We start from the raw sequence: 23,347 nt of genomic DNA, 5'->3' as shown, positions 1-23,347 counted from the left end.
TGTAGCATACTGCAGAGCATACCATAATGTGGATGAAAACATTATGATGGAAAGATAAACAATCTCTTAATGGAGAGGTCGGTTAAAATGAATTTCTTAATCAGAAATAGCTTCATTATTTCATTTAAATATTTGAGAAATTATCAAAAGGCCAACAATTCTTATGCTGATATACAGTATATTTTTTTTAAAAATTGGAAACTAACTTTTGTGGACATTTTTAATTTGCTAAGCATGATATAAATACCCATAAAAATATTCATTCATATAGCATGTGCCATTATAAGCATTCTAAATATATTAACTCATGTTGTAGCCTCGATATTTTAAAAAATAAATGCTGTTACTATTCACTTTTTCAATTAATAAAAAAACTACACTAAGAGTAACTTGCAAGTTCATGTGGATAAAAAATGACTGAACCAAAATTCCAAGGCTCTGCAAGTACTACTACTACAATAACTACTACTACTGCTAAATACTAGCTTTTGATTTAAAGTTATAACTCCCTTTTAAATAGGAAGAATTCAAAACTAGTAAAAATTTTAAAAATTTGCTTATATTACAGAGCTTCAAAAACATCAAGAAAACCTGGTGTTTTTCTTACTTGAAATGTGGATCCTCTTTTGCATATCATTATTTTTAATTACCTATACTTATATTTTTTTCTCTCTATCAAGAGGATGAATTAAACATAATGGTGCTAACCTTCTATTTGCTATCTATTGATAATTTATTAAAAGAAATTCTAATTCTAGCACCTAACAGCTAGTAAATACTTAAAGACAGTAAAATTAAAACAGTGAAATTAGGTCAAAGAAACGCTGATACACACAAACCAAATTTTGAACATTTAGAAAACCCTCAGTGAAGCTTAATTAAATAGCCGGCTGTTTTTCTGCAGATAAATGCAAAATATCATCAGAGAAGCAATGATGAGCTAGGAGACTACTTCTAAAGGAAAGAAATATTATTTCAGTTTGTCAGTGGGGGAAGTTTCCATTTGAAATTTTTATCAAATTGGAAAATAAAGATGTATAATTTGTTGTTATTCCTAGGAATATGAATTGCATTCTATTTAACTAATCTTTCTAAAAGGAATTTACTTATTTTAATGAAAAGTCTCATTTCATATTTGAGGAGGTTATTCTCTGTTGCCTTCACCTTATCTTTCCTAATTCTATAAAAGTGTAGGCTCTACATTGTTCAACATCCTTCATAGTAGTGTACATCAAATTTCCCTAGATCCTGCTCACCTTCTGCCCTAGTCTTGAGTGGGTCTTTGGCTCTGTGGCTGTCTCTTAATGTACAAGTATCTGAACCTATGAAGTAACAAACATTTACCAAAAGAAGTGTAAATGCTCACATCTCTGACAGTGCATTTTCCAGTCTTCTTGCTTTTCCTGAGTATCTTTATATGCTTTTGAATGTCTGCTGTTTTTAAGGAGAAAACATACACATGTTCTTAATTTTTTCTGAAAAGACAGATATCACCTAGCTGAAATATATTTTTACTCACTGTACTAAGTTAATGATTTATGTGAGTCATGTTTCTGTGTAAGGCTAAACACTTACAAGCACAATATCTGAATGTTGTAAGTGTAAAATGCATGTGAATTCATACACTTTGATGTCTGAATAAAGAAGGTTAAACACTTTTTAAAAATTCTTTTCTTTGTTAGTAATTATAGTATTCCTTTTTGTCAGAAGAATATTATTTGTAAGACTGTTCCCCAAAAAGACACACATACTCACACACACACACACACACACACACACACACACACACACTTCTTTCATTTTCCTAAAAGTTGGCTTGGGAAAGAGAAGCGCTATATTTCCAACTGAAGGTTCCAGTTAGTTTGCTTGCCTTTTCCCTAAAATTCCCCCAGGATGTCCTTGAACCTTGGGAGGACCAAACACTTTCTTGAAGACTGTGTCTTTTGGGAAGTCCCTCCGGGTATAAGGGAGTTGACTTGCACTCCTCCAGAAGTTCAGAGGCAGGCAGAATCTCAAATAGTTCTGATTGCTGCCTTCTTTAAGGTCAGCTGAGACATATCAGATTTGCCCAGCAATGCTGTAGGCTGAAGGACATGGTCTTCCTCCCCTCTGTCCACATGATTTCTTCCATCTCAAGAAAACTGACTGTTGCTGGCACTACTGGGAAAAGAGTTAACTTACCAAGAAAATGGTGAGATGACATGTCATCTTAAGACAACTACTGTAAACATAATAATATACAATATATTAGCTAGTCTTAATTTTCTATTTTTTAAAAGTTTTGTATCATTGTTATCCTTATTTTTTGTTTTTAAAGCAAAAAAAAATTCCATTGTGAGATGGTACTCTAGATGAAAATGTCTCTGAAAGATGAATAATGCCTCAAACTAATGTATTAGGTAAATTCTCTACAGTGCAGAATACAGAGTTCAAGCCTACTCTGACTTCAAAGACAGAAAGAAAAAAAAGGCAGAAAGGATAAAATTACAGTAATGAGGCACAGGAAAGAGTAATCCATGCATGAATGCACACCTACATATGAAGACTGGATCTAAAGTTGTGAGTAGGAATATATGTTTTTATGTTAAACAAGAGAAGTTGCTGACAAACTGAAAGGTTTCTGAGGAATTTTAATGACATATAACTCCTTATACACAAAGGACTATTTCACTGACATCCATCATATCAAAGAGTAAAAATGTAAGAATATTTTTCTATCGGGGGGATTCTTCAGAAGAAACATTCTGTGGTCACATATACCATCATGTAGAAATCCTGAGATAATGTGAAAAGTTAATTATGCTCAAAATGAGACTCACAAAAATTTAAACCACTTTTCTATAGACAGAAAAAAATTTTCAACCACAGGATTTGGTTTGGGAAAGTTACATAGTGTGGACAACCAGGATGCTCAATAAAGACATTTTTTTTCTAAAATCTTTAAACCCCACTCACAGTAGAAACTAAGAAGCACAGAGGAGCTCACTGCAGGACAGTTAACAGCACCCTGGCAAGCTTTGAAGATCCTATGCATATGGGCTCTAAGAGTAACTGTACCTAAGAAGTCCTAGGCATACAGAAATATACTAGAATTGTGTATCTTTAAAAATGAATCAGAGGAGTGTGTTTTGCTTGTTAAAAAATGCCTTGCTATTTAGGGTCTGAGACTGAAATGTCTGGCTCTGATCAAAACCTACTGAATTTGTTTTCACTTCTTTGTCATGACGCAAATAACTACATGACTCAGAGCTAAATATTCAATATCTCTGGATGGAGTGAGTACCATGGCAATCGTTCTAGCTAAGACCCTGACTATGAAGAACAGATGAAATGATGCTAGTAGGTTTTCAGATATACTACTGTGAGGAATCATCCAGCAAGGAAGAGGCTGCCTTGTCTAGCACAGTGCCTCAAGTTCCAGATTTTGGAAGAAAGTACATAGGAAGGAAACTGCAGGTGACGTGTAACTGGCTGTCTTCCCCACACACCTGCCAGCTAGACTATCCCAGTGCATGGGAGACCATTAGATGTGGCTTACACAGTCCAGCCTGAAGCTAAGGAGCCAAGAGCTTTTATATCTACATTGTGTGCACCTGTTGGTAAAGCGTAATCTACGTGTTCATCTACTTGCCAATATGCACTCATGTACATATAATTATATGTAATATAATGTGTATATATCATAGATTTAGAGCACCAAATGTGAGTATAGCACATATCTGGTTGTTTGCCTTCTTTACTTGAATGCTAGAAAGTCAAAGATAAATTCCAAGTTCAAACAATAAAACCATACAATCACATGTTCTTGATATAATGGTTTATATTACCTATTTGTTTCTTTGTGTTTAATATCTTTGCATTTTATATTTCCATTGAAAATAGTGGAAAATGAATAAATACTTTATTTCTGTGTAAAATATTTCCACTTTATTCACTAATTATTACTCTTAAAATTAAACTGTATTATTTTCAATATCAAATCTGAAGTATATTTTCTGAGGAATACAACATGTATTGTTAAAATTCTGAAAATATATAATTCATTTTTTTCTAGAGTTCTGATTTAAACAAAAACTTCAGGCTAGGATCCTTTTAAGAGTTACAGGATTGATTCCAAGAAGAGAGGAAATTAGAATCTAATTCTGTGCCCATGGTTTCCTGGAATAGAAAAATACTCCCAGTGATTGAATCCACTAACATTTCTCCTGTGATTTGTATCCTGTTTCTTTATATCAAGAAACTACTTCACAGACAATAATGCTATTTGTTGGTAATGAGAAACTTGTTCATTTGGATAGAGTGAGGTAACAGAAATCAGAATGCAGATGGGGTCTAAAATTTTCACAAATAGATTTCAAATTAGCTTGAACTGTTAGAATCACAGATTAAAAGAAGCAGACTAACGGAGAAACTTGGATGGATGCATAAACTTCCCTTGTTCATCAACCCCACCACCACCGTCTTCCTTTTCCACCAGCAAATACTGGGCTGTGACCAAAGAGGTCAAATTGTATGTTTGTGTGTGTGTGTGTGTGTGTGTGTGTGTGTGTGTGTGTATGTGTGTGTGTGTGTGTGGTGTGTCAGAGAGAGCGAGAGCGAGAGAGAGAATTAGTTGTTTTACAACAGCAAAAATATTTTGTGTTGAATTTGCTATACTGTACCTTTTAATTTTTACTACTTGTGTCCATTACTATCTCTAAACATAGATAATTATAAGCTAATAATTCTGCCTTTCTTTAGGGTCCTAATGTTGAAATCTAGATGAGGAGAGAGAGATGGATGAAGTGGGAAATAGTTTTTCCAGTCTTTTTCTCCTTCATCAGTAACTTGGACTAAAATCCATAACTCAGTTGCCCCACATATTTGTGACTCAAAAGTAAAGCTGTTGAGAAATTGAGAATAAGAGTGACTTTGGCTCTGGAGAGGAGCAGAAAGGAATCAAGCAGTAGGAAACAGAGAAAAGCTGGAAATGGTAAGATGTTTAATGCCCAGTAGGCTCCAAAATGATTCTCTGGGCTGAGGGTTTAGCTCAGCGGCATAAGCGCCTGCCTTGGAAGCAGGCAGTCATGAGTTCGTTCCCCTGTACCGATAAAAAAGAAAAAGACAAAAAAAAAAAAAAAAAAAAACAATGTACACCTTGCTGAGTCAGTGGAAAGGAGCGAAGAAGAGTCATTAATAGGATGCATTTTTTTCAACTCGCCTTCAGATTATGAGTCTGCAATGAAACACCTTTAGAAAAGTCTTAAATTCCTCTCCTACTTTCTTATTAAAAATCACTTTGCAACACTGTTTTGGGTTAGGAGTGGTTCTAAGAAGACCACTGTGTGTGAAAGTGTGTATGTTAATTTGAGGCATGGGGGATTGCATGTTTAAGCAAAACATGCAAAAATAATAGCAAATACTCACAGGAACTTAATGACAATTCTAAAGGCCATTTTATGTTTAAAAGTATGAACACTTCATTATTATTTGAAATAAATTACTATATTAAAAACTTATGTAATACATCCACTTTGCCAAAGAGAGGCAAGAGTGAAATTTGAGTGTTCTTTTTTCAAACTTCTTGTCAGGTATTCTAAACAGTGGATTGGATTAAATAAAGCACAGTCCTTCAAATTATTCACTCAGCTTTGTTCTGAGAGAATTTGGTGAATATTGCATCACACTTGTTTTGTCATTAATCATATAAGTGTGCTCAACTACACTACTGCTTAATTTAATTTTTTCAATCTTAAATTAAAAAAAAAAAAAGGACTATCTTCAGCTTGCAGTTAGGTGAGGTTATGTATTTGGGTCTTGACCTAGACCCCATCTCCCAAATGAGTGTACAGCAAAAAAATTAATGAGACAAGTGGTATGATTTTAGGGCTCCAGGAGGGTCAAAACCCTTTAGCTGAGTTCAAGACTCTGAGGGTTAAGACAAACACTTTTGGACTCCCCATTTTTATTAGATCCAAAACAAAGGACAGGCAAACTGAGGAAAGTGCAGGCAATGAGCAGGACCTTGGCAGTCACTTTAAGGATGTCTCCAAGTAATGAATCATGTCAATTTAGGAGAACTTTCTTTTGTTCATGAAGACATGGGAAGAGGAGACTGTAGGAGTAATTCCTGCAGCTGCAGTCTCTACCTACTTAGTTGATGTTTGAGCCAAGTGTCTGCAGCTGTGGCCTTATCTTGACTTTTGAGGTATCTCTGGCCTCACAGACCACTGCAGGCCTCAGCCAGGACCAGTGATTTGTAAAGGTTCACTTACTATGAGTCAGCTCCTGTCACCAGGCAAGTGGCTCAGGCCTAGGACAGACTAACTGACACACATAAAAAGCCAATTAGTTAATTTTAAATCCTGCTCAGAGTCACTTTTCAGTGGTCTCCAACAGTTATCAAAGCACTCTAGAACCAGAGAGACACATTTAGAGGAAAAGAAATTTTGCCTTTTGCCTTCTTTCCACATGAAGTAAGTGTGGGTACTTTTCCTACAATGAGAAATTGGCATGCAGGTCACTCTTCAATGCCCAATAGTGATATATTGGCAAAGTAGAGAACTCAGAATGAGGTATCTCTAATTTTGCTACTGTTGGACATTGGACAAGTTATTCCTCTTGAACTAATTTGAAAAAAAATATAAACTCCCTATAGTTCATCTTTGCTTAAAAATATTGTTTCTCATTATAATTCAAGCAAAGGTAAAGATATGAAGGCAGGAAAGACACATTGCGGTTAATTTACTGGTGATGCGTTTTCAATAAATATTACTCAAGGATGGTGATTCTAACTTTGTGTCTGTCCACAGCCTGCCATGATCATCAAAGCTCTGGAAGTAGATAATCGTAGTGAAACAACATATTTTGTTCTGCTGGGATTTTCAACAAGACCTGTCTTTCAGCTTCTCCTCTTCTCTGTTTTCCTGGCTACCTATGTGCTGACATTGCTAGAGAACCTTCTCATCATCGTAGCCATCCGCTGTGATAGGCAGCTGCACAAGCCTATGTATTTCTTCCTGAGCCACCTTTCTTTCTTGGAGATGTGGTACATCACAGTCATTAGTCCCAAGATGCTGATAGACTTCCTCAGTCACGACAAGAGCATCTCCTTCAATGGCTGCATGACTCAGCTTTATTTCTTTGTGACCTTGGTCTGTACTGAGTACATACTCCTTGCCATCATGGCCTTTGACCGCTATGTAGCCATTTGTAATCCACTACGCTATCCAGTCATCATGACCAACCAGCTCTGTGGAACACTGGCTGGGGGGTGCTGGTCCTGTGGACTCATGACCGCCATGATTAAGATGGTCTTTATAGCCAGACTCCACTACTGTGGAACACCTCATATCAATCACTACTTTTGTGATATCTCCCCACTCCTCAATGTCTCCTGTGAGGATTCCTCACAGGCTGAGCTGGCGGACTTTTTCTTGGCCCTCATGGTCATTGCTGTACCTCTATGTGTAGTGGTGACATCTTATGCCACCATCCTTACCACCATACTCAAGATCCCCTCTGCTCAGGGTCGTCAAAAAGCATTCTCCACCTGCGCTTCTCACCTAACAGTTGTAATTCTCTTTTATTCCACAACTCTTTTCACTTATGCCCGTCCCAAGCTCATGTATGCCTACAATTCCAACAAAGTAGTATCTGTTCTCTACACTGTCATTGTTCCACTATTAAACCCAATTATTTACTGTCTGAGGAACCGGGAAGTGAAAGAAGCTCTCAAAAAGACCATATTTGGCAATAGAAGTGGCCCCCAGAGAGATGGGAATTTCAATAATTAAAATATATATATAGCATCCTTTCAGCCTAATATAAGAAAAGGATTGCTACACACCTTGTACCTCAGTCTCACCTGTATGTATCCATCAACATCCAGTACTTTACCACTGTTCTCCTGTGAGTGTGTGCACACACACAATTCCTTGCATTAATAGTAAAAAAATCTGCAATAAATTGAAATTAAAGTTCCGGTAACACTCACTAAAACTGTTCTGATAATAAAGAGAGATGGTATCAAGTGTCAGTAAGTATGTGGAGCAAGGAAAACATTCACACACTACTAATAAGAATATGAAATTGTACTGCTCCTTTGGAAAAGCCTGGTAATTTATGGAAAATGTAGTTTATCATGTGACCCAACAAATTTACTTCTCTTTGTTGCTGTTGTTTTGTTTTATTTATTTTCAAAATTTTTATTAGCACGTGTTGGATGTCCATACTGATAGCATTCACCACAGAGAATTTGAACCTGTACGTGATATATGTTGCTTCTTCTTTTTTCCCATTCCCCTCCCCTCTTCAATCCATTTTCCCTTCCTATTTGCCAAAGCTTTGCTTCCATTTATTCCCTTTATTCACTTTGCTTCTTTACCTTGTCCCTTCCTTTCTTTCCTTCTCCTCTAGCTCTTGTTTCCTTTCCCAGTTGAACATCTCCTCTTCCTTTTCCAGTATTTATTGTATATTTGGGTGCTTATTTACACTTTTGCCAACACATTTACTTCGTTTACCCAAGAGAAATGAAATAATATACATATGTACAAAAACTTTCACACAACTATTCAAAGCTGTATTATTCATAATAGAAAGTTTTAAAAAACCCAAATGTCTATTAACAGATGATTTATCTCTTTTTTCTTTGTTCTTTTTGTCTGCTTGTTTTGATACCAGGGATCAAACTCATGACCTTAACCTTTCCAAGCAGGTGCTTATGCCACTGAGCTAAATAACTAGCACTTCAACAGATGACTAAATATATAAAATATGATATAGTAAAAATAAATATGATGAAACATTTATGAACCTTGAAAGCATTCGAAATGAGAAAAAATACACACAAAACACACTATACTATTTATATGAAATATCCATATTCTAATCTGTACGGGCAGACAATGGATTAGTAGTTGTCTAGGGGTAAATGGGAGACAAGAAGGATCATGGGGAGTGGCTGTTAAAGAGTAAGGGTTTTCCTTTGGGGATGATAAAAATGTTCTAGAATTAGTAAAATTATTGAATAACTGTAGAATTTTGCCATTTTGCATACAATGAAAAGCACTAAAACTGTATACATATAAAGTAATAAATTAGAGACACAGAGAGGGAATGAGAAACTTGTACCTTGGATAAGTCTGTATCAAACCTGAAAACTAATGATTCAGTCAGTGCCTCTTGCCAAGCTCGATCAGATCCTTGGATGAGACAACAATTCACATGGACAAATCTTCTCAATTGAAAATAGAAGGCACACATTTCTAACCTCAATATAAAACTCTTTTAAGGTAATTTGATGACTTTTATATAGACTATTTTATTTAATTTTGAACTGTATAGTAAATATTGGGTATAGATATTGTAATTTTTCTGTAGCTTTATTCTAAAACGATCTAATTAAGAAATACATGTTGTCATAAAGGATACTCAGAGTCAGTAAGTGGTGGAGTTAACAAAAGAATATTAGCAAAAGAATGTTGAACTCATAAGGCAAAAATCAACCTTACAATATTGATGAAACTGAACTTTACAAGTAACTACTTGCATACAGTTGGAAAATTAGTTTTTCTTCCTTACATTTAAGTGTCATTGTCTTGGATTCAGAGTTTAAAATAAACTTCACCCAACTCTGAACTTGTATTATTCCTCCTCCTTACAAATTATCTGAATTAATAAACGCTATTTCAAAATTGCTAAAAGAATAAATTCTTACTGTTCTTATCACAAAAATAATCTAATATAATGTTGGATACATTATTGATCTTATCTGAGTCTTTGTACAATATATACAATTAGTCAAAACATTATGTTTGTACCCCATAATATGTCCAATTTTTATTTGTGAATTAAAAATAAATACCAGCTTGTAATCTCAGTACTTGGGAGGCTGTGACAAGAGGGTTGTAGCAAGTTTGAAACCAACCTGGGGTACAAGGTGAGCTCAAGGCCAGCTTGAACTGCATAGTGAGACTCTGTCTAAAAAAGATTAAATCAATAATGAGAGATGGAGGAAAGTGGGCCATGAAAATGAGAATTATGATATGTTATGTACACACGCTGACTCCCCAGTACTGCAAGTATGAACTAATAAAAATAAAAGCGAAAAAGAAAATGATATTTTTAGAATGGGAAAAATAGTCCAGACTATCAGATCTGGGTTTTAAGTGACCAAGATAGAGATTATTTTTCTTCAGTACTATTTATCAGTTTAAACTGCAGGCATAAAACATGAGTATAAATTTGTGTTCTCTAAAACCCCTACTGGAGATTTACCTTCAGATATCCACAAAGTTCCTCTTAGTCTGTGTAACAGAAATAAATAATACTTAATGTTCTGAATTCATCAAGAAAAAAAATATAGAGACAGCTGAACCAGCATACTTTTGAGCGGTACTTTCTTTTTTGTGTAAAGACAATTTATCGTTCTCAGGGTTGGAATTTCACATAATTTAAAACCAAATAGAGTCCTCACTCTCATCAATTTGACTACAAAACCTCTGTCTCCTCAACTTCTTCACCAACTACACAACAGAAATTTGTCAATCTCTTTTAAGCCTTCCTTTCTTTTTTTAACCAAATATTCAAACTAAACTTCAAATCAAAACGTCTTCCCCCATTCAAGTCCTCTCACATACTTCTTAAAAAAAAATATTTTGCAGGTCTTGCTAAGTCACCAACATATTGGTCATTAAATTGCAGTTCTTTTGCATGGGCTTCCTGGATTGCTGGAATTACAGCCCGTGCCACCATGCCTGGATTTATCAGTACAGTTTTTAAAAATTTCATATGCTTTTATGTCATTCTGCATCCTTTTCTTTCCCTTAAAGAACTCCCTTTACCATTTTTTATAATGTAGATCTTGTGGTAATGAATATCTTTTTTTAAATTTTGAGATGTGTCTTTATTCATTTCTGTACAGCTATACTAGACATAACATTCTCGGTTTCAGGTTAATTTTGCCTACAGCACCTTTCTTATATTATCCAGGTCTGTACTGGTTTGCAATCTAATAGTATCTTTATGGTGGTTCCTTTGTATGTGATGAGACTCTTTTGCTTTTTTCCAAGATTCTCTTTGTTGTTAACTTTTGAACATTTGTTTAGAATATACTTTACTGGGGCTGGGGATTTAGCTCAGCAGCATAAGCTCCTGCCTTGCAAGCAGGCAGTCGTGAGTTTGATCCCTGGTACCAATGAAAAGGAAAAAGACAAAAGAAAAAAAAAAAAAAAGAATATACTTTAGTATATTCTCCTTTGGGTCAACATTGTTTGGGGACCTTTTATTCATGAACATGAGTTGTATACGATGGGAAGGAAAAAAATATAACGAATGTTTAAATTTCAAAAAAATTACTACAACAACAAACACTTTGGGTTAATTTTTATCAAAACACTCTTCTTTCTTTTCAATATACACTGAAGCACTTCTGAATGTCCTCTTTCATGAGTGTATTTAGTTCTTCTGTTATGGCTGCTTCAATGACTTTTCACTCTGGGGAAGAGCCACAAGTCACAAAATGCCAGAATCACTGACAAGATTGATGGAAACACACCAAAATGCTTTCACGAGCCTGTCTTTCCTTTTGATGGCACTGAACAATGCCAATTACAATATTTGAATCTTAATGATATTCATGAAGTAGGACTTCTAGAACGGCATCAGAAAGTGGTAAGAACAATAACATAAGTGTGTTTCAGGTAAGCAGTATTTTCAGATAGGTTAAAGGCAATCTGTATTTTGCTATATTAAATTCTTTAAAAATAAATATTCAACCAATATTTTGATCATACCTTACATATCCACATTTCTCACATGCCTGAGGAAACTTCCAGCCAGGATTGTTGAAATTTCCTTTGCCTTTTCTGAAATACAATTAGAAAACAATGCATTTTTTTCTGATACTATTTCCTTGTGTTTTTCATTTTCTCGCATTTCATCGAACTACTGTGAGATAATTATTTTCAGTTATTCAGGCAGTTTGTAGGTCTCCTCTTCTTTGTGCTCTGTCATTGAACATTCATGCATTTGCTTTGCGAGTACTTTTTGTCTGATTTTTTAAAAAATAATCTTGGCTTGCATTGTAAGTGCTTGTGAGGTGTTCTACAAGTATCTGCATTTGGAGAAAAAGCTTCTGTTCTAGTCTTTGCAGATGAGTGTTGACAGATAAAGACCCCATCTCCTACTTGATTTCCTGACTGATGAGATTACCTGGTAAAGTGGAGGTGAATATGGATTATATGGACAATGCATTTCATGCTTGGCTGGCCTGTGATCGACAGCTTCTAGTGTTTGAGATTCTATTTGGTACCTGAGCAGATTGAACAACTTCCAGGCCCATAATTATAATGCTTAGTACTAGAATGAAAGTCTGCTTAAGGAACCTTGAAAGTTTATAAGTAAGTGTGATTTCCTCTCAGTCTTTGATAGGGATACCACTTGGTCATCAAATCCTTTTTCTGGTAGTACTGACTCTGGTCCACAACTAAGGTCTGGATTTAAGTCACAGGGCTGTAGAGAAGTACAAGTGTGCTGTCATATCTCTGAGCCTGAGAATTGGTATGTTTCTCAGTGGATCCCTGTTCAAGACAACTATTCTGAAGTAATAGCTTTAAAGGGGCTTTAGCCAAGTTAGAGGGCCATGGCAGGGTGTACTATGAAGGCAGATGTACCACTCCAGTCCCCAGAGTGGGCAAACTTCTGTTAGACTAGCTATGGGAGGCTAAAAGGCTAAGAGTTTGATTGTTTCAGAGCCTACAAGGAAGCCAAGACTGGAAGGCTTTTCATGAGAGACAATCATACTTGTGACTCCTCTCAGATTTGCTTGGCAGATAGTTTCAGGAAAATTAGAAATGCAAAACTGGGCTTTGGACACATCTAGAAATGGATGGGACCATTTCTGCGTTTTACTCTGGGAATACTGTTGGCAAATATACCATCTGGATCTGAGACTTTTCCTGAAAAGGCATTTTTGTCCATGAATATTTGCAAAACTATCACTAATATCATGGAATATAAAAATGTTCCATTTTACTATATTTTTCTTTTTCTCCCATTATTTTAAAGATTTTATTTTCATATTGGTTTTTAAAAAGTAGATTTGTATATACTTTAATGCAATTTTTGCTTTTATTCTGCTTGAAATGTTTGAGACTATTGAATCTATGGATTTCTAATGCTACTCATTGGAAAATTCTAAGCCATTATTTTCTCTAATACCATTTACTCTGTTTCTCCTTTCTTCTTCTGTGACCTAAATCACAGGCAAGATTGTTTGATACCTCCATAGTTTCCCACAGATTGTCAGTCTTCTGCTCATTAGTATTCCCCTTTTCTTTTCATATCCGGTATATTACGGGACATTCTATTGCTATTGGTTGAAGTCAATCGATCTTGTCTTTAGAAGCACATCGTGTTAATCTCATTGTATTTAAATTGAAATATTCCAAAAATATGTCATGCAGATAGAATTGAGTGAGTGAATGAATATAAGTAAGAGGATGAATTTTTTTTTAAAAAATTCCGTAAAGTATGCTTGATAGTTACTGGGAACATAAATACCTTCCTGATTGAAACCTAGGAACTCTCTGATCTATTTGTCCCAGTGTTTCTTTCCCATTTTCCATGAGAGGTATTTTCTGTTGGCATCAATACTCTTTCAGAGGCTTAATGGTATCCTTTTGTGGGTATTTAGTGTTTCCTCTCTGCGTGATAATTCCTTCTCTTTTGTTTTCTGTCTTGAAAGGTGTCCCTTTGTACTCCCAGTCACTGACTCCTCAACTAGGAAACATTGCCTAACAGATTTTGTACCTCCTGTTTATAAACAGAAATAAGAAAATCCTTAAATATACAGCTTTTAATATTTAATAAGTTAACAATATTTAATAAGTTATAGCATGCTTTATTTCACTCGGTTATGACCATACAGTGTTATCTAATATTGGTGTTCTGTCGTATCATTTATGTTGAATTGAATAATACCAAGACATAGTTGTCAGAATATCTGTTATCAGGTAAAGTTCATTAAATTGATTTTGCTGTTTTAATTTCTTGGCCTTCAATGTCATATTCAGTTTTTCTTTAGGACTAAAATTAGGATTCCATGGAATTTAGGACTGGAATCCACAATTCTTTGCCTTATATTGCTATGACCCAGAACAAAGAATAAAAACATTGTAGGTCTTCAAAACAAGGGATAGGAAATCAGCAATGGTTGCTGTAATGTCTCATTTTCTTCAAAATAGCTGTTTATATCATCACACATAATAAAATCAACTCTTGTAAACTCTTCAGGAATTCTAGGCATGTATAATCTTATATATGTACATCTATCCTTCCTGTTTTAGAGGAAAAAACAAAACAAAATATAAGAAAAGCAATAAACAAAAGATAAATGACAGTAACAGAAAACTCAAACCATAATAATATCAGCTTTCTAAACAACATGGTAGAAACATTACAAAGATTGTTATTTTGTACAGTTATCTTCAAAAGTGTTGCTTGCTCAGATTACCAGATATAGACATGCAAACTTGATCTAATCCTATGAAAATTAACTGTTTTGGTTCCAAGAATGAATAGAGTTAGTAATATAATCATCTTAGCTATGTTAAGTGTAAATATACAAATTTGCATCTTTTTTTCTTTTCTCTTCCTTCACCTCTCTTTTTCCCTGAGTTATTTTTTCCCTTTGAGCAGTTTCTTACCTTTTCACAATATTTATTGAAGATTTTGCATCATATTTACTCTTTCAAATTCTTACACTAAGGAGACAATATGGTATTTACACATGTGAGTTTGATTTATTTCACTTATGAATACAGTCTAAGTTACATCTATTTACTTATAAGGCCTCAATGTGATCCTTATTTAAAACTGATTAATATTCCATTGCATAAAAATACCACATCATTTTTAGCATTCCTCAGTTGATGTGAAAACAGTTTTTATTTGTTTTCTCCAATGTTTACTTTTTAAAGATCATTAGGTTTCTCATAATCCACCCTGGTAAAAATAAAATTTATTTTCTTTGTTTTACTGACAGTCCTTAACTTACTCAATGCCTTCTGCAAAGCATATTTTTGGACTAATTTAATTTAAAACTAAGTCAGAAAGGAAGCTAAAGAAAAGATAAAGGCAGCATTCATTAAAATGTATATACTTTCAACTACCAATGGTTTTAATAGAAGAACATTTCTCTTATATTTGTGTAAGAAATTTAGAGTAGTAGATTTAATATTTTAAAAGAATTTTCTTTCACCTGTGTCTCTTCCATTACCTAATTCAAATAGTAGTCAGCTACAGTCATTTACTGAATTACTATCAATCAGTCAATTTCTCTTCAGTTTATTTTCCAATGTTGGTAGTGTTTTTTTTTTTTAATTCCCATATCAAGGCATAGTAAGCATGTCTCTAGGATCAATTATCTGGCTTCCTTTGAGTTGTTCTGGCTTCCTTTTAAAACTATTATTGGAAGGTAAATAGGAGTTGATATACTCAGTCTAAAATTATCCAATCTGAGCAAATCCAGACACATTCTTCCTTTGTGTATGTTCACAGAATCTCAGAACATTGGTCCATGTTTCTCAAGACAAAAAAGGAAAAAAATAAAAGATTACAAGAAGGCACAAAAGAAGCATCGATACGTCGTGTACATGTTACAACTCCCCATGATGATTGTAATCATTATAGACTGAAAACATGTTCTGTTAAAAATAAATAAGGAATGGACAAAATACAAAAAAAAAAATTTGCAAAGGAAATATCTGAAAACACTAAAAAAAGGCCCACTTCTATTGTAATATGAGTAAAGAGAAAAATTGAATAATCAATTGTGGTACAAATATGTCTGTGACTGCAGTCACAGAAAAAGAAAGTTTCCATGAGCCTTAAGTTTTCTCTAAATTATGATACAGTACTGTCAGAGGGCTATATGATTGAGACCTTGGAGGCATAGAGCTATGGAAGGACAAAATAATCAATTTTCAGTGTAAGTAGAAGTGAACACATGGATAATGGCTTCTCTAAAGAAAAAAAGTTAATTTTTCAGATATAGGTAATTTTTCCTATGTGATTTTTAGTATCTATTTCATATTTTTGATCATTAGGTTATGGTGAAAAGTTAATTTGTTAGATTTCTCCTGTAGTATTTGACTGCAAAGTGAGAGTGATATATAAATTAAATTTCTGAGTTTTTAACATTGGTGTGTGGTATACAGCTTTCATCTCTTTTCTTACAAATTAACGTTGAAAAAAGAACAAGCATCTCTGGTGAAATTCTGAAGCTAATAATCAGTGCCAAAGACTGATATTTTGACTAAATAGTGAGAAAAATGTACCGATTAAAAGGATAGAAAACATTTTTATTAAGTGCTAAAGTCAGACCTGAGCATCTTCAACCTTAAATGAAATCTTAGGTTTTCTTAAGTAATTAATATTTGACACATAGTCTCACTGAGTTGCTTAAATGGCTGTCTGGGATTTCACTTCTCAGAATGCTAGAAATGCAAACCAGGCCCATCAAACTAAGCTGAGAAAATTTTTTTCTTAGAGCACAAACCATTTCTAGGATGATCTCTGAATCTGGGAAATATCAGCCTCCATATCTTTTCCCATTTACTTAATTTTCCAGAGAGTGGATTTTTTTCTGGTTAAAGTAAAGAAAAAAAGTGGTCTTGACCGATGAAACGTAAGCCTTAATAATAGTTACAAGTGGAAGAACTGTTAAGGGTTATCACTGCCGCAAAAGCATTGTACATTATAAGAGGTATGTGGTAAGCAATGGGATATACTTGACAGAGAATGAAATAGTAATATTTGTCTGTGCTACATCAAAGGAGAATTTTTCAATTATATCAAAAGATACCTGAATTCGGTTCTTGACAAGTCTTTTTCTCCTATGTCTTCCTGCTTTACACCATTATTTTGAAGTTGCCAGTGTACTCCTACAGTACAGCAAATTCCTGCAACATCGCAAGTTAACCACTTCTACCTAATATCTGTCAGTCTTATATTCCTTCCAGAAATGTACTTGTTGCAAAGAATTTCCTTCTGACTTTTAAAACTAACAGATATTTCAGAAGAACACATTATTGATTATACTCATGATTTAATGGAGCAGAGAGAGAGAGCATAAAGTCTTTGGAAAAGGAGTTTCTAGAGATTTACAATCAAGTGATTTCATTTTGTGATGAATCTAAAGACAAAGATGAAAAGAATCTGGCCATGTTATCTTTCCTCTCACACCTAGTTCTGACTGCAACAGTATTTAACTATAGTTCCATCTGCCTCAGAGGTTTTATAAGTACTGGATCCAATTTAGCTGCTATTAACTATTTTCCCTCAAAATAGGTACTGTTTACTATTTAAGCATGGAGCAATAAAAGAGATAACCATTGGATTCAATATTGTAAATCAAATACAGGGAAAAAACTTGAATGTTCTAAATTATGGAACTAAAATCACAACTAGATACCTAACAGAGCAGATGCCAAATTTTGCAAGAATGACAGTAAATTAAAAAGAACAACAATAGGTTTCATACTTATAAGATTGCTGATATTTAACTTCCAGTCCAAGCAAGCTAAGGTTCAGTGAAAAGCATTTGAGTGGCAGAAATGATACGAAGGTGAGACTCAAACTTCATTGAGAGAAACTCCATTTGCAGAAAAAGGAAGGTGATTATTCCTAGTTACCAGGTGACTCTTTGAATAATACTATTAATTAACAAAACACATCTAAGGAACAATCCACAGAAACATGAAACAGATTTTTCCAACTTTGTGAATGCTAGTTTAAAGAATGATTTTATTCTCTTTAGTGAAAACACAATGGATACAATTTGGTCAAAAATAAGTAAAATCTTCAGATATTTTAGTTATTGTGTTGGTGAAATATCAGATGAATCTTCAGGAGCAAAGGGAGAAAGATATATGGAAATAGAATTTTATAAATAATGTTTAGTGATGTTTAACAACCAAAGCTCCTATTCATCATCAATCCAGATGGAATATTTCATTTGTTGTTCCTAAAGTAACAGAACAATGGATGTGATCAACTTAGATTCCTTCCAACACTAGTAGTTCATAGTTGGTGATGATTTTCTACTGTATTGTTCATTTTGTAATGGATCTTACTAAGATTTGTCTAAGTCATGTTAAGTTGTGATAACTGACTCACCATTCACAATCTTTTATTTATATTTAATAAAGAGACTAAAGTCATTCTGAAACTATCCCAAGAAATCAAAATATTTATTAATGCAAACTGAAAAAAGTTTTTGAGACTGGGATTGATCCTCAACAAAGACAAGTTTAAGGCCAGCTCCAGAAAACCCATCAAAATAATACCATGGAAATCCTATACTATGCGATTCATAAGTTAAAAACAAGAGGATCATAATTATTACTGCATTTTCATAAACAATATTTGCATAGATGTAAAATAGTGTCATATTTTAGCTTTAGGATAAAATCCTCCCCAGGCGATCATTTTCCGAATGGCCACCTGAACATCCTTGTTCCTGAGGCTATACACCATGGGGTTCAACAATGGAGTCACAACAGTGTAGGTCACTGTGACTAGCCTGTCTTTGCTAGATGAGTACTTGGTTGAGGGCCGCAGATAGACAAAGGAGGCACAGCCATAGTGGACAATAACCACAGTGAGATGGGAAGCACAAGTAGAAAAGGCTTTTCGCTTGCCTTCAGCTGATGGAATCCTCAGGATGGCTCGAACAATGAAGCCATAGGAGAAGCAAATGAAAGTCAGAGGGACCATAAGAGCTAGGACTCCACCAATGAAGATGACTAGCTCATTGATGTAGGTGTCAGTACAGGCAAGTTGGATAACTGGTGAGATGTCACAGAAGTAGTGGTTGATTTTGTTTGGACCACAAAAAGGTAGTTCAAAGACTAAGAGGGAGTCTAAGAGTGATAACATAAAACCAATTCCAGCACAAGAAGCTGCCAACTGTCCACATATCTTCCAGCACATAAGGACTGGATAGCGAAGTGGGTGGCAAATGGCAACATAACGATCATAACCCATCACCCCAAGGAGCATGCAGTTAGTGATGGCAAAACCGAGGAAGAAAAACATCTGTGTGGCACAGTTAGTGAATGAGATGGTTCTAAGCAGAGACAGCAGATTTATGAGCATCTTGGGCAGGATGACCAGCGTATAGCATGTCTCAGAGATGGAGAGGATTCCTAAGAAGAAATACATAGGTACATGGAGACTGTGATCCAGGCGGATGACAGTAACAATAGTGATATTTCCACTCAGGATAATCATATACAGGCACAGAAAAAGAGCAAAGAGAATGAGCTGGATTTTTCCAAGACTGGAGACTCCCATCAATAGGAACTCTGTTACAGATGAGAAATTGCCTTGGTTTACTTGATCCCAGAGATTAACCTAAAGAGAACAGAAACAGACAAACAAACAAGAAGAAAGTAAACCACTTAGTGTACCCAGGAAAATGCAAGAGCTCCACTATAGATAATAAATTAGAGAAGTGATAAGTTATGTTGGTTAGTAGGAAAGGCTCTATTGATAATGTCTTTCATAGCACTGTTTCAAAGCACTACAATTTTTCCTGCTGACCTATGTGTATGTCTTTTTAATGATCTTTTATCATGCTTATGTCAGATAGCTATTATAAAAAATAAAAATATTCTATGCAATAATCCAGTCTCTACCATTAGTTAACAGTAGAATCCTCTGTGGCTTCTTTCTTCCTTTACAGTGTGGAGATACAAATATTACCTGCTAGGATTTTTATGAAGATTAAAGCATTTTAACTGACTGGATATTTTAAGGTTTTTGTAAACATCAACTTTTTCTACATATGGTAGTTAATTTTCAGCAAGTGGCTGGCAGTTTTTCTGGTTTATGTTGATATATACTTACATATATATATATATATATATATATATATATATATATATATATATATATAATATATGTATATATTAATGTACTCAGGTGGATATACACTTAAAGCATACCAAAATAAACCAGAAAAACTGCTAGCCACTACTACATTTTACTGCTAGACAGTAAAATGACAGGGTTTAAGCAATACTGTCATCAATCTATTAGACCAACATCCAAATGCAATTCCTATTTGGGTTTGTTTGTAACGACAATAATATTGTGCTGACTCTATCTTATCCATTTGTTTAATCACCCAGCCTCTCTGACCCTCTTGATTGAGGGGAGTTGGAAGGACCCTAGCACATACAGAGACAGTGCATATTAAGTAGTTCTGGAGACATCTAAAACTCTCACAGTCAGGACACTATCAATCCGTCAAGAAGATGGAACTGATCTAGAAATCTGTGGGAATTGTATTTTCAAGCTTTAAGATGAATTATACTAATTCCTCAAGCTACTCTTCTATAGGAGCCATTGTAGCTATTCATCCCTTTTCCCTGGATTTCCAACCGAATTTACTATTGCATTGAACACTCTTGATTTTGAGGTGTTACAGCCCCTCAAATACTTCTTACTACAGAACTGACAGATGTTGTCCATTTTATTCAACTAACATCAAATTTGAATTTAGCAAATTGATTTTTAAAAAGCCTCCAAGTGTGACTGCTTATACAATAACAATATGTAAGTTATCAACTGGTGATTTCTTACTATTATTTCTTTTTCAAATTTTGTATTATTTCTACCCTTTTTACATTTTGCTTTTTGTCTCTAAATTTAAAAAAAAGCCTTCAAGAAAGTATTTGAAGAACGTGAAAGCACCAAGTGATTTACAAAATAAATATTCTTTAGCTAATATAGCACCTAGGACCACCTAGGAGCTGAGTCCTCACATTGGATGCAGAATTCTTTCACTGGCTACCACATCTGAGTATTTTTACCCTGGCTTCCTTCTCATTTAAAAGAGGGCTTTGAGCAGAAGTTATGCCTTGTGTTTCTATCCAAATGAGTTATAATGACTGATAGGCTAATGGTCAGATTGCTAAATTGCCTGAATAGATTAAGTCATATCCCCACTAACTTATTCAGTAATTACTGTGTTCACTTATTGATAAATAAAACATTTATTACCAGTGTGTTACAATTTTTAGGGTATTCAAGCAAAGTACCATTCTTATCAGGAATGATGCTAAATCACCTTGCTGTCTTCATGAGTTGTTTTCTCCTTTCCCAAAATGCTTCTGCAGAAAAACTATTTTCTTAAGACTCTCTCTTCTGTACTTTTTCCTCATCATTTTCCCTTTGCCTGGAAAATCTGTATTCACTTTGATCACTCAGTTAGAAACTTCAAGCTCATACTACTTTGGTTTCCAAAGGTAAAAAGTGTTATAAATTTTCCTTTTAAAGGTTATTTAGCAAATTTTATTATATTCTGAATAGACTATGAAATATATATGCCTCTTCCTTATTATGTATAAGAATGTAAATATTTTGGAGAAATGTTTTATCCCTCATAAAATCTAAAACCAAATTACTACTAAGAAGCTAATTGGTAATTAATTGACTATTACATATTTGTTATGTGTAGTGAGTAATTGAATTAAAACTTTTTAACTGGCATATGTTAAAGACCTTATTTAAACACATGCAAAAGATGGTAATATTTTTATCCTTGGAAGGAGATATATGGGCACGGATATCCAGTCAGCAGCTTGGTGGATCATATTGCGTTGTTATACTTATGTAGTCTATGTGATCATTTATCACATGATCTATTATTTGCAAGCAAGAACCAGTACTAAAACATATGAATTACCAGTTAGTGTCTTTCTCTGACCTTGACCGTTTACAATACTTTACAGATCAAATGATAAGTATCAAAACAGACACCATTAGTTTTTTCCCTCGAGAAATTTAATTTATTTACCTCCTCAGTTTCCATCTTTGAAACTCATGCAGTAAATCATTTGTCCACAGAAAGCTAGAATAGTGGTTTTTTAAAAGCAGAAGTTCTGTAAAGAAAGGTAGCTCAATTAGATGATTCTTTTACTCTTACATTACTAACTAGATTTTTCTAAAATATTTTGTCACCAGATCACACTTTCACATTATGTTTGAGAATGGAAAATCAATACATTAGTTATTAAGAGCCCCTTATTAACAGACAGTGATGGCTATCTGTCTTTTCTTTTTAAATTATTCAGTATGATTTCCTAGTCGTTTCATCCTTTCAGAGATAATAGTGAAGCAGTCAGCACCACCAACTCTAGAGAGCATATTTAATAGCACTTGACAAAAGCTTTTGTTGCACTTAATACAGTTCAGTTTATAATACTTTATCTTGCCTCTAGGTTCTATACTGTCTTCTGTATTCTCAAATATGTATATATATATACATATTTTTATATATACTAATATATATATATATATATATATATATATATATATATATATACCAATGACACAATTATAATGATGTCTTTCCTAACATACTCTTGTTTCATCATCACTAATTAACTAGATAGGTAGACTAAAGTTCTTGACAAAATTAGGCATTTCTAACAGTCTTCCTGGTGACTAACACCTCTGTAGCAGAAGATCAAAGTACTATCTTCATTCAATTTTTCTGTTCCCTAGCTGAATTCAGTGAAACCTAGTATTACCTTAACCATCTCTATTTTTGAAAAGACTGTATTCCACTCCATTCTACCACTGTACGTCAATGCCCAGAGCCATATCCTTATCTTCTCTGCTAAGAATCTTGAGAATTATCCCCAATCTACCACTGAAAAGTACTTTTTTCTCTTATTAGTTATGTGCTCAGTGTGTTGGTTGATAGTCACACTTCTCAAAACTCCAGGGAGCCATTATTGCAATATTATTTTTGGAACAGTTTCATCTTTTCTCAGTGAGCAAAGGGGACACATGAATCTGAATCTCACAGGTCCAGTAGAGAAAAGAGGAAAAAGGGAAAAGGAAAACTCATTGACATTGGCTATTAGTTGGGTTTCACTCTGAGGTTCCCTGAAGGCTCATTAGATGCTATAACTGTTGTAAATTAAAGGAAAGAAAATGAACACAGAAAATCCCTGTTACACGAATTAATGTAAGGTAGTCCTTGTTTAGGTCTTTACTATTTGGTAGAAGTTTTCTTTTTTTCTTGCAGTTCACCACGACAAAGAAAGCCTGGCTTAATCATTTCCACTGGGAAAAAAATAGGACTTTTCCTTTTAGCCTACATTCATCTGAAATCTATAGATTCAATTACTGTAGCATGGAAAACAGAATGAGATGAGGGTACAAAGGAAGGCATTCAGGGAGACTTTCTCGGGCAAAACTGAATTCTTGAAGCAATAAAGTTCAGATTTGGAGACCAAAAGAAAGCTGTAGAGTATTTAGAGCCAGGTTGTGGAGACATTACCTGCTT

The 23,347-nt window shown here is 34.4% G+C and overlaps 2 protein-coding genes across 2 annotated transcripts; one reads left to right on the top strand and one right to left on the bottom strand.

Annotated features, from left to right (window-relative positions):
- Positions 1 to 6,797: 6,797 nt before the first annotated feature.
- LOC100721692 (olfactory receptor 6Y1) lies at positions 6,798 to 7,775 on the top strand. The gene has a single exon (XM_003466536.2). The coding sequence runs from the start codon at positions 6,798 to 6,800 to the stop codon at positions 7,773 to 7,775; it is 978 nt and encodes a 325-aa protein (XP_003466584.2).
- Positions 7,776 to 18,429: 10,654 nt separating this feature from the next.
- Positions 18,430 to 22,592, bottom strand: LOC100714561 (olfactory receptor 10R2-like). Its single transcript, XM_013149074.3, has 2 exons — positions 22,584 to 22,592; positions 18,430 to 19,398 (listed from the first exon to the last, which is right to left on the bottom strand). Exons 1-2 carry the CDS (start codon positions 22,590 to 22,592, stop codon positions 18,430 to 18,432), a joined length of 978 nt encoding a protein of 325 aa, XP_013004528.3.
- Between the last annotated feature and the right edge of the window lie 755 nt (positions 22,593 to 23,347).

This window comes from Cavia porcellus, unplaced genomic scaffold (genome assembly GCF_034190915.1).
Source record: "Cavia porcellus strain 051 isolate PalLab524CR breed Dunkin Hartley unplaced genomic scaffold, mCavPor4.1 scaffold_7, whole genome shotgun sequence".
In the NCBI taxonomy this organism is placed as follows: domain Eukaryota; kingdom Metazoa; phylum Chordata; class Mammalia; order Rodentia; family Caviidae; genus Cavia; species Cavia porcellus.
This window is presented reverse-complemented; position numbering and strand designations above follow the sequence as displayed.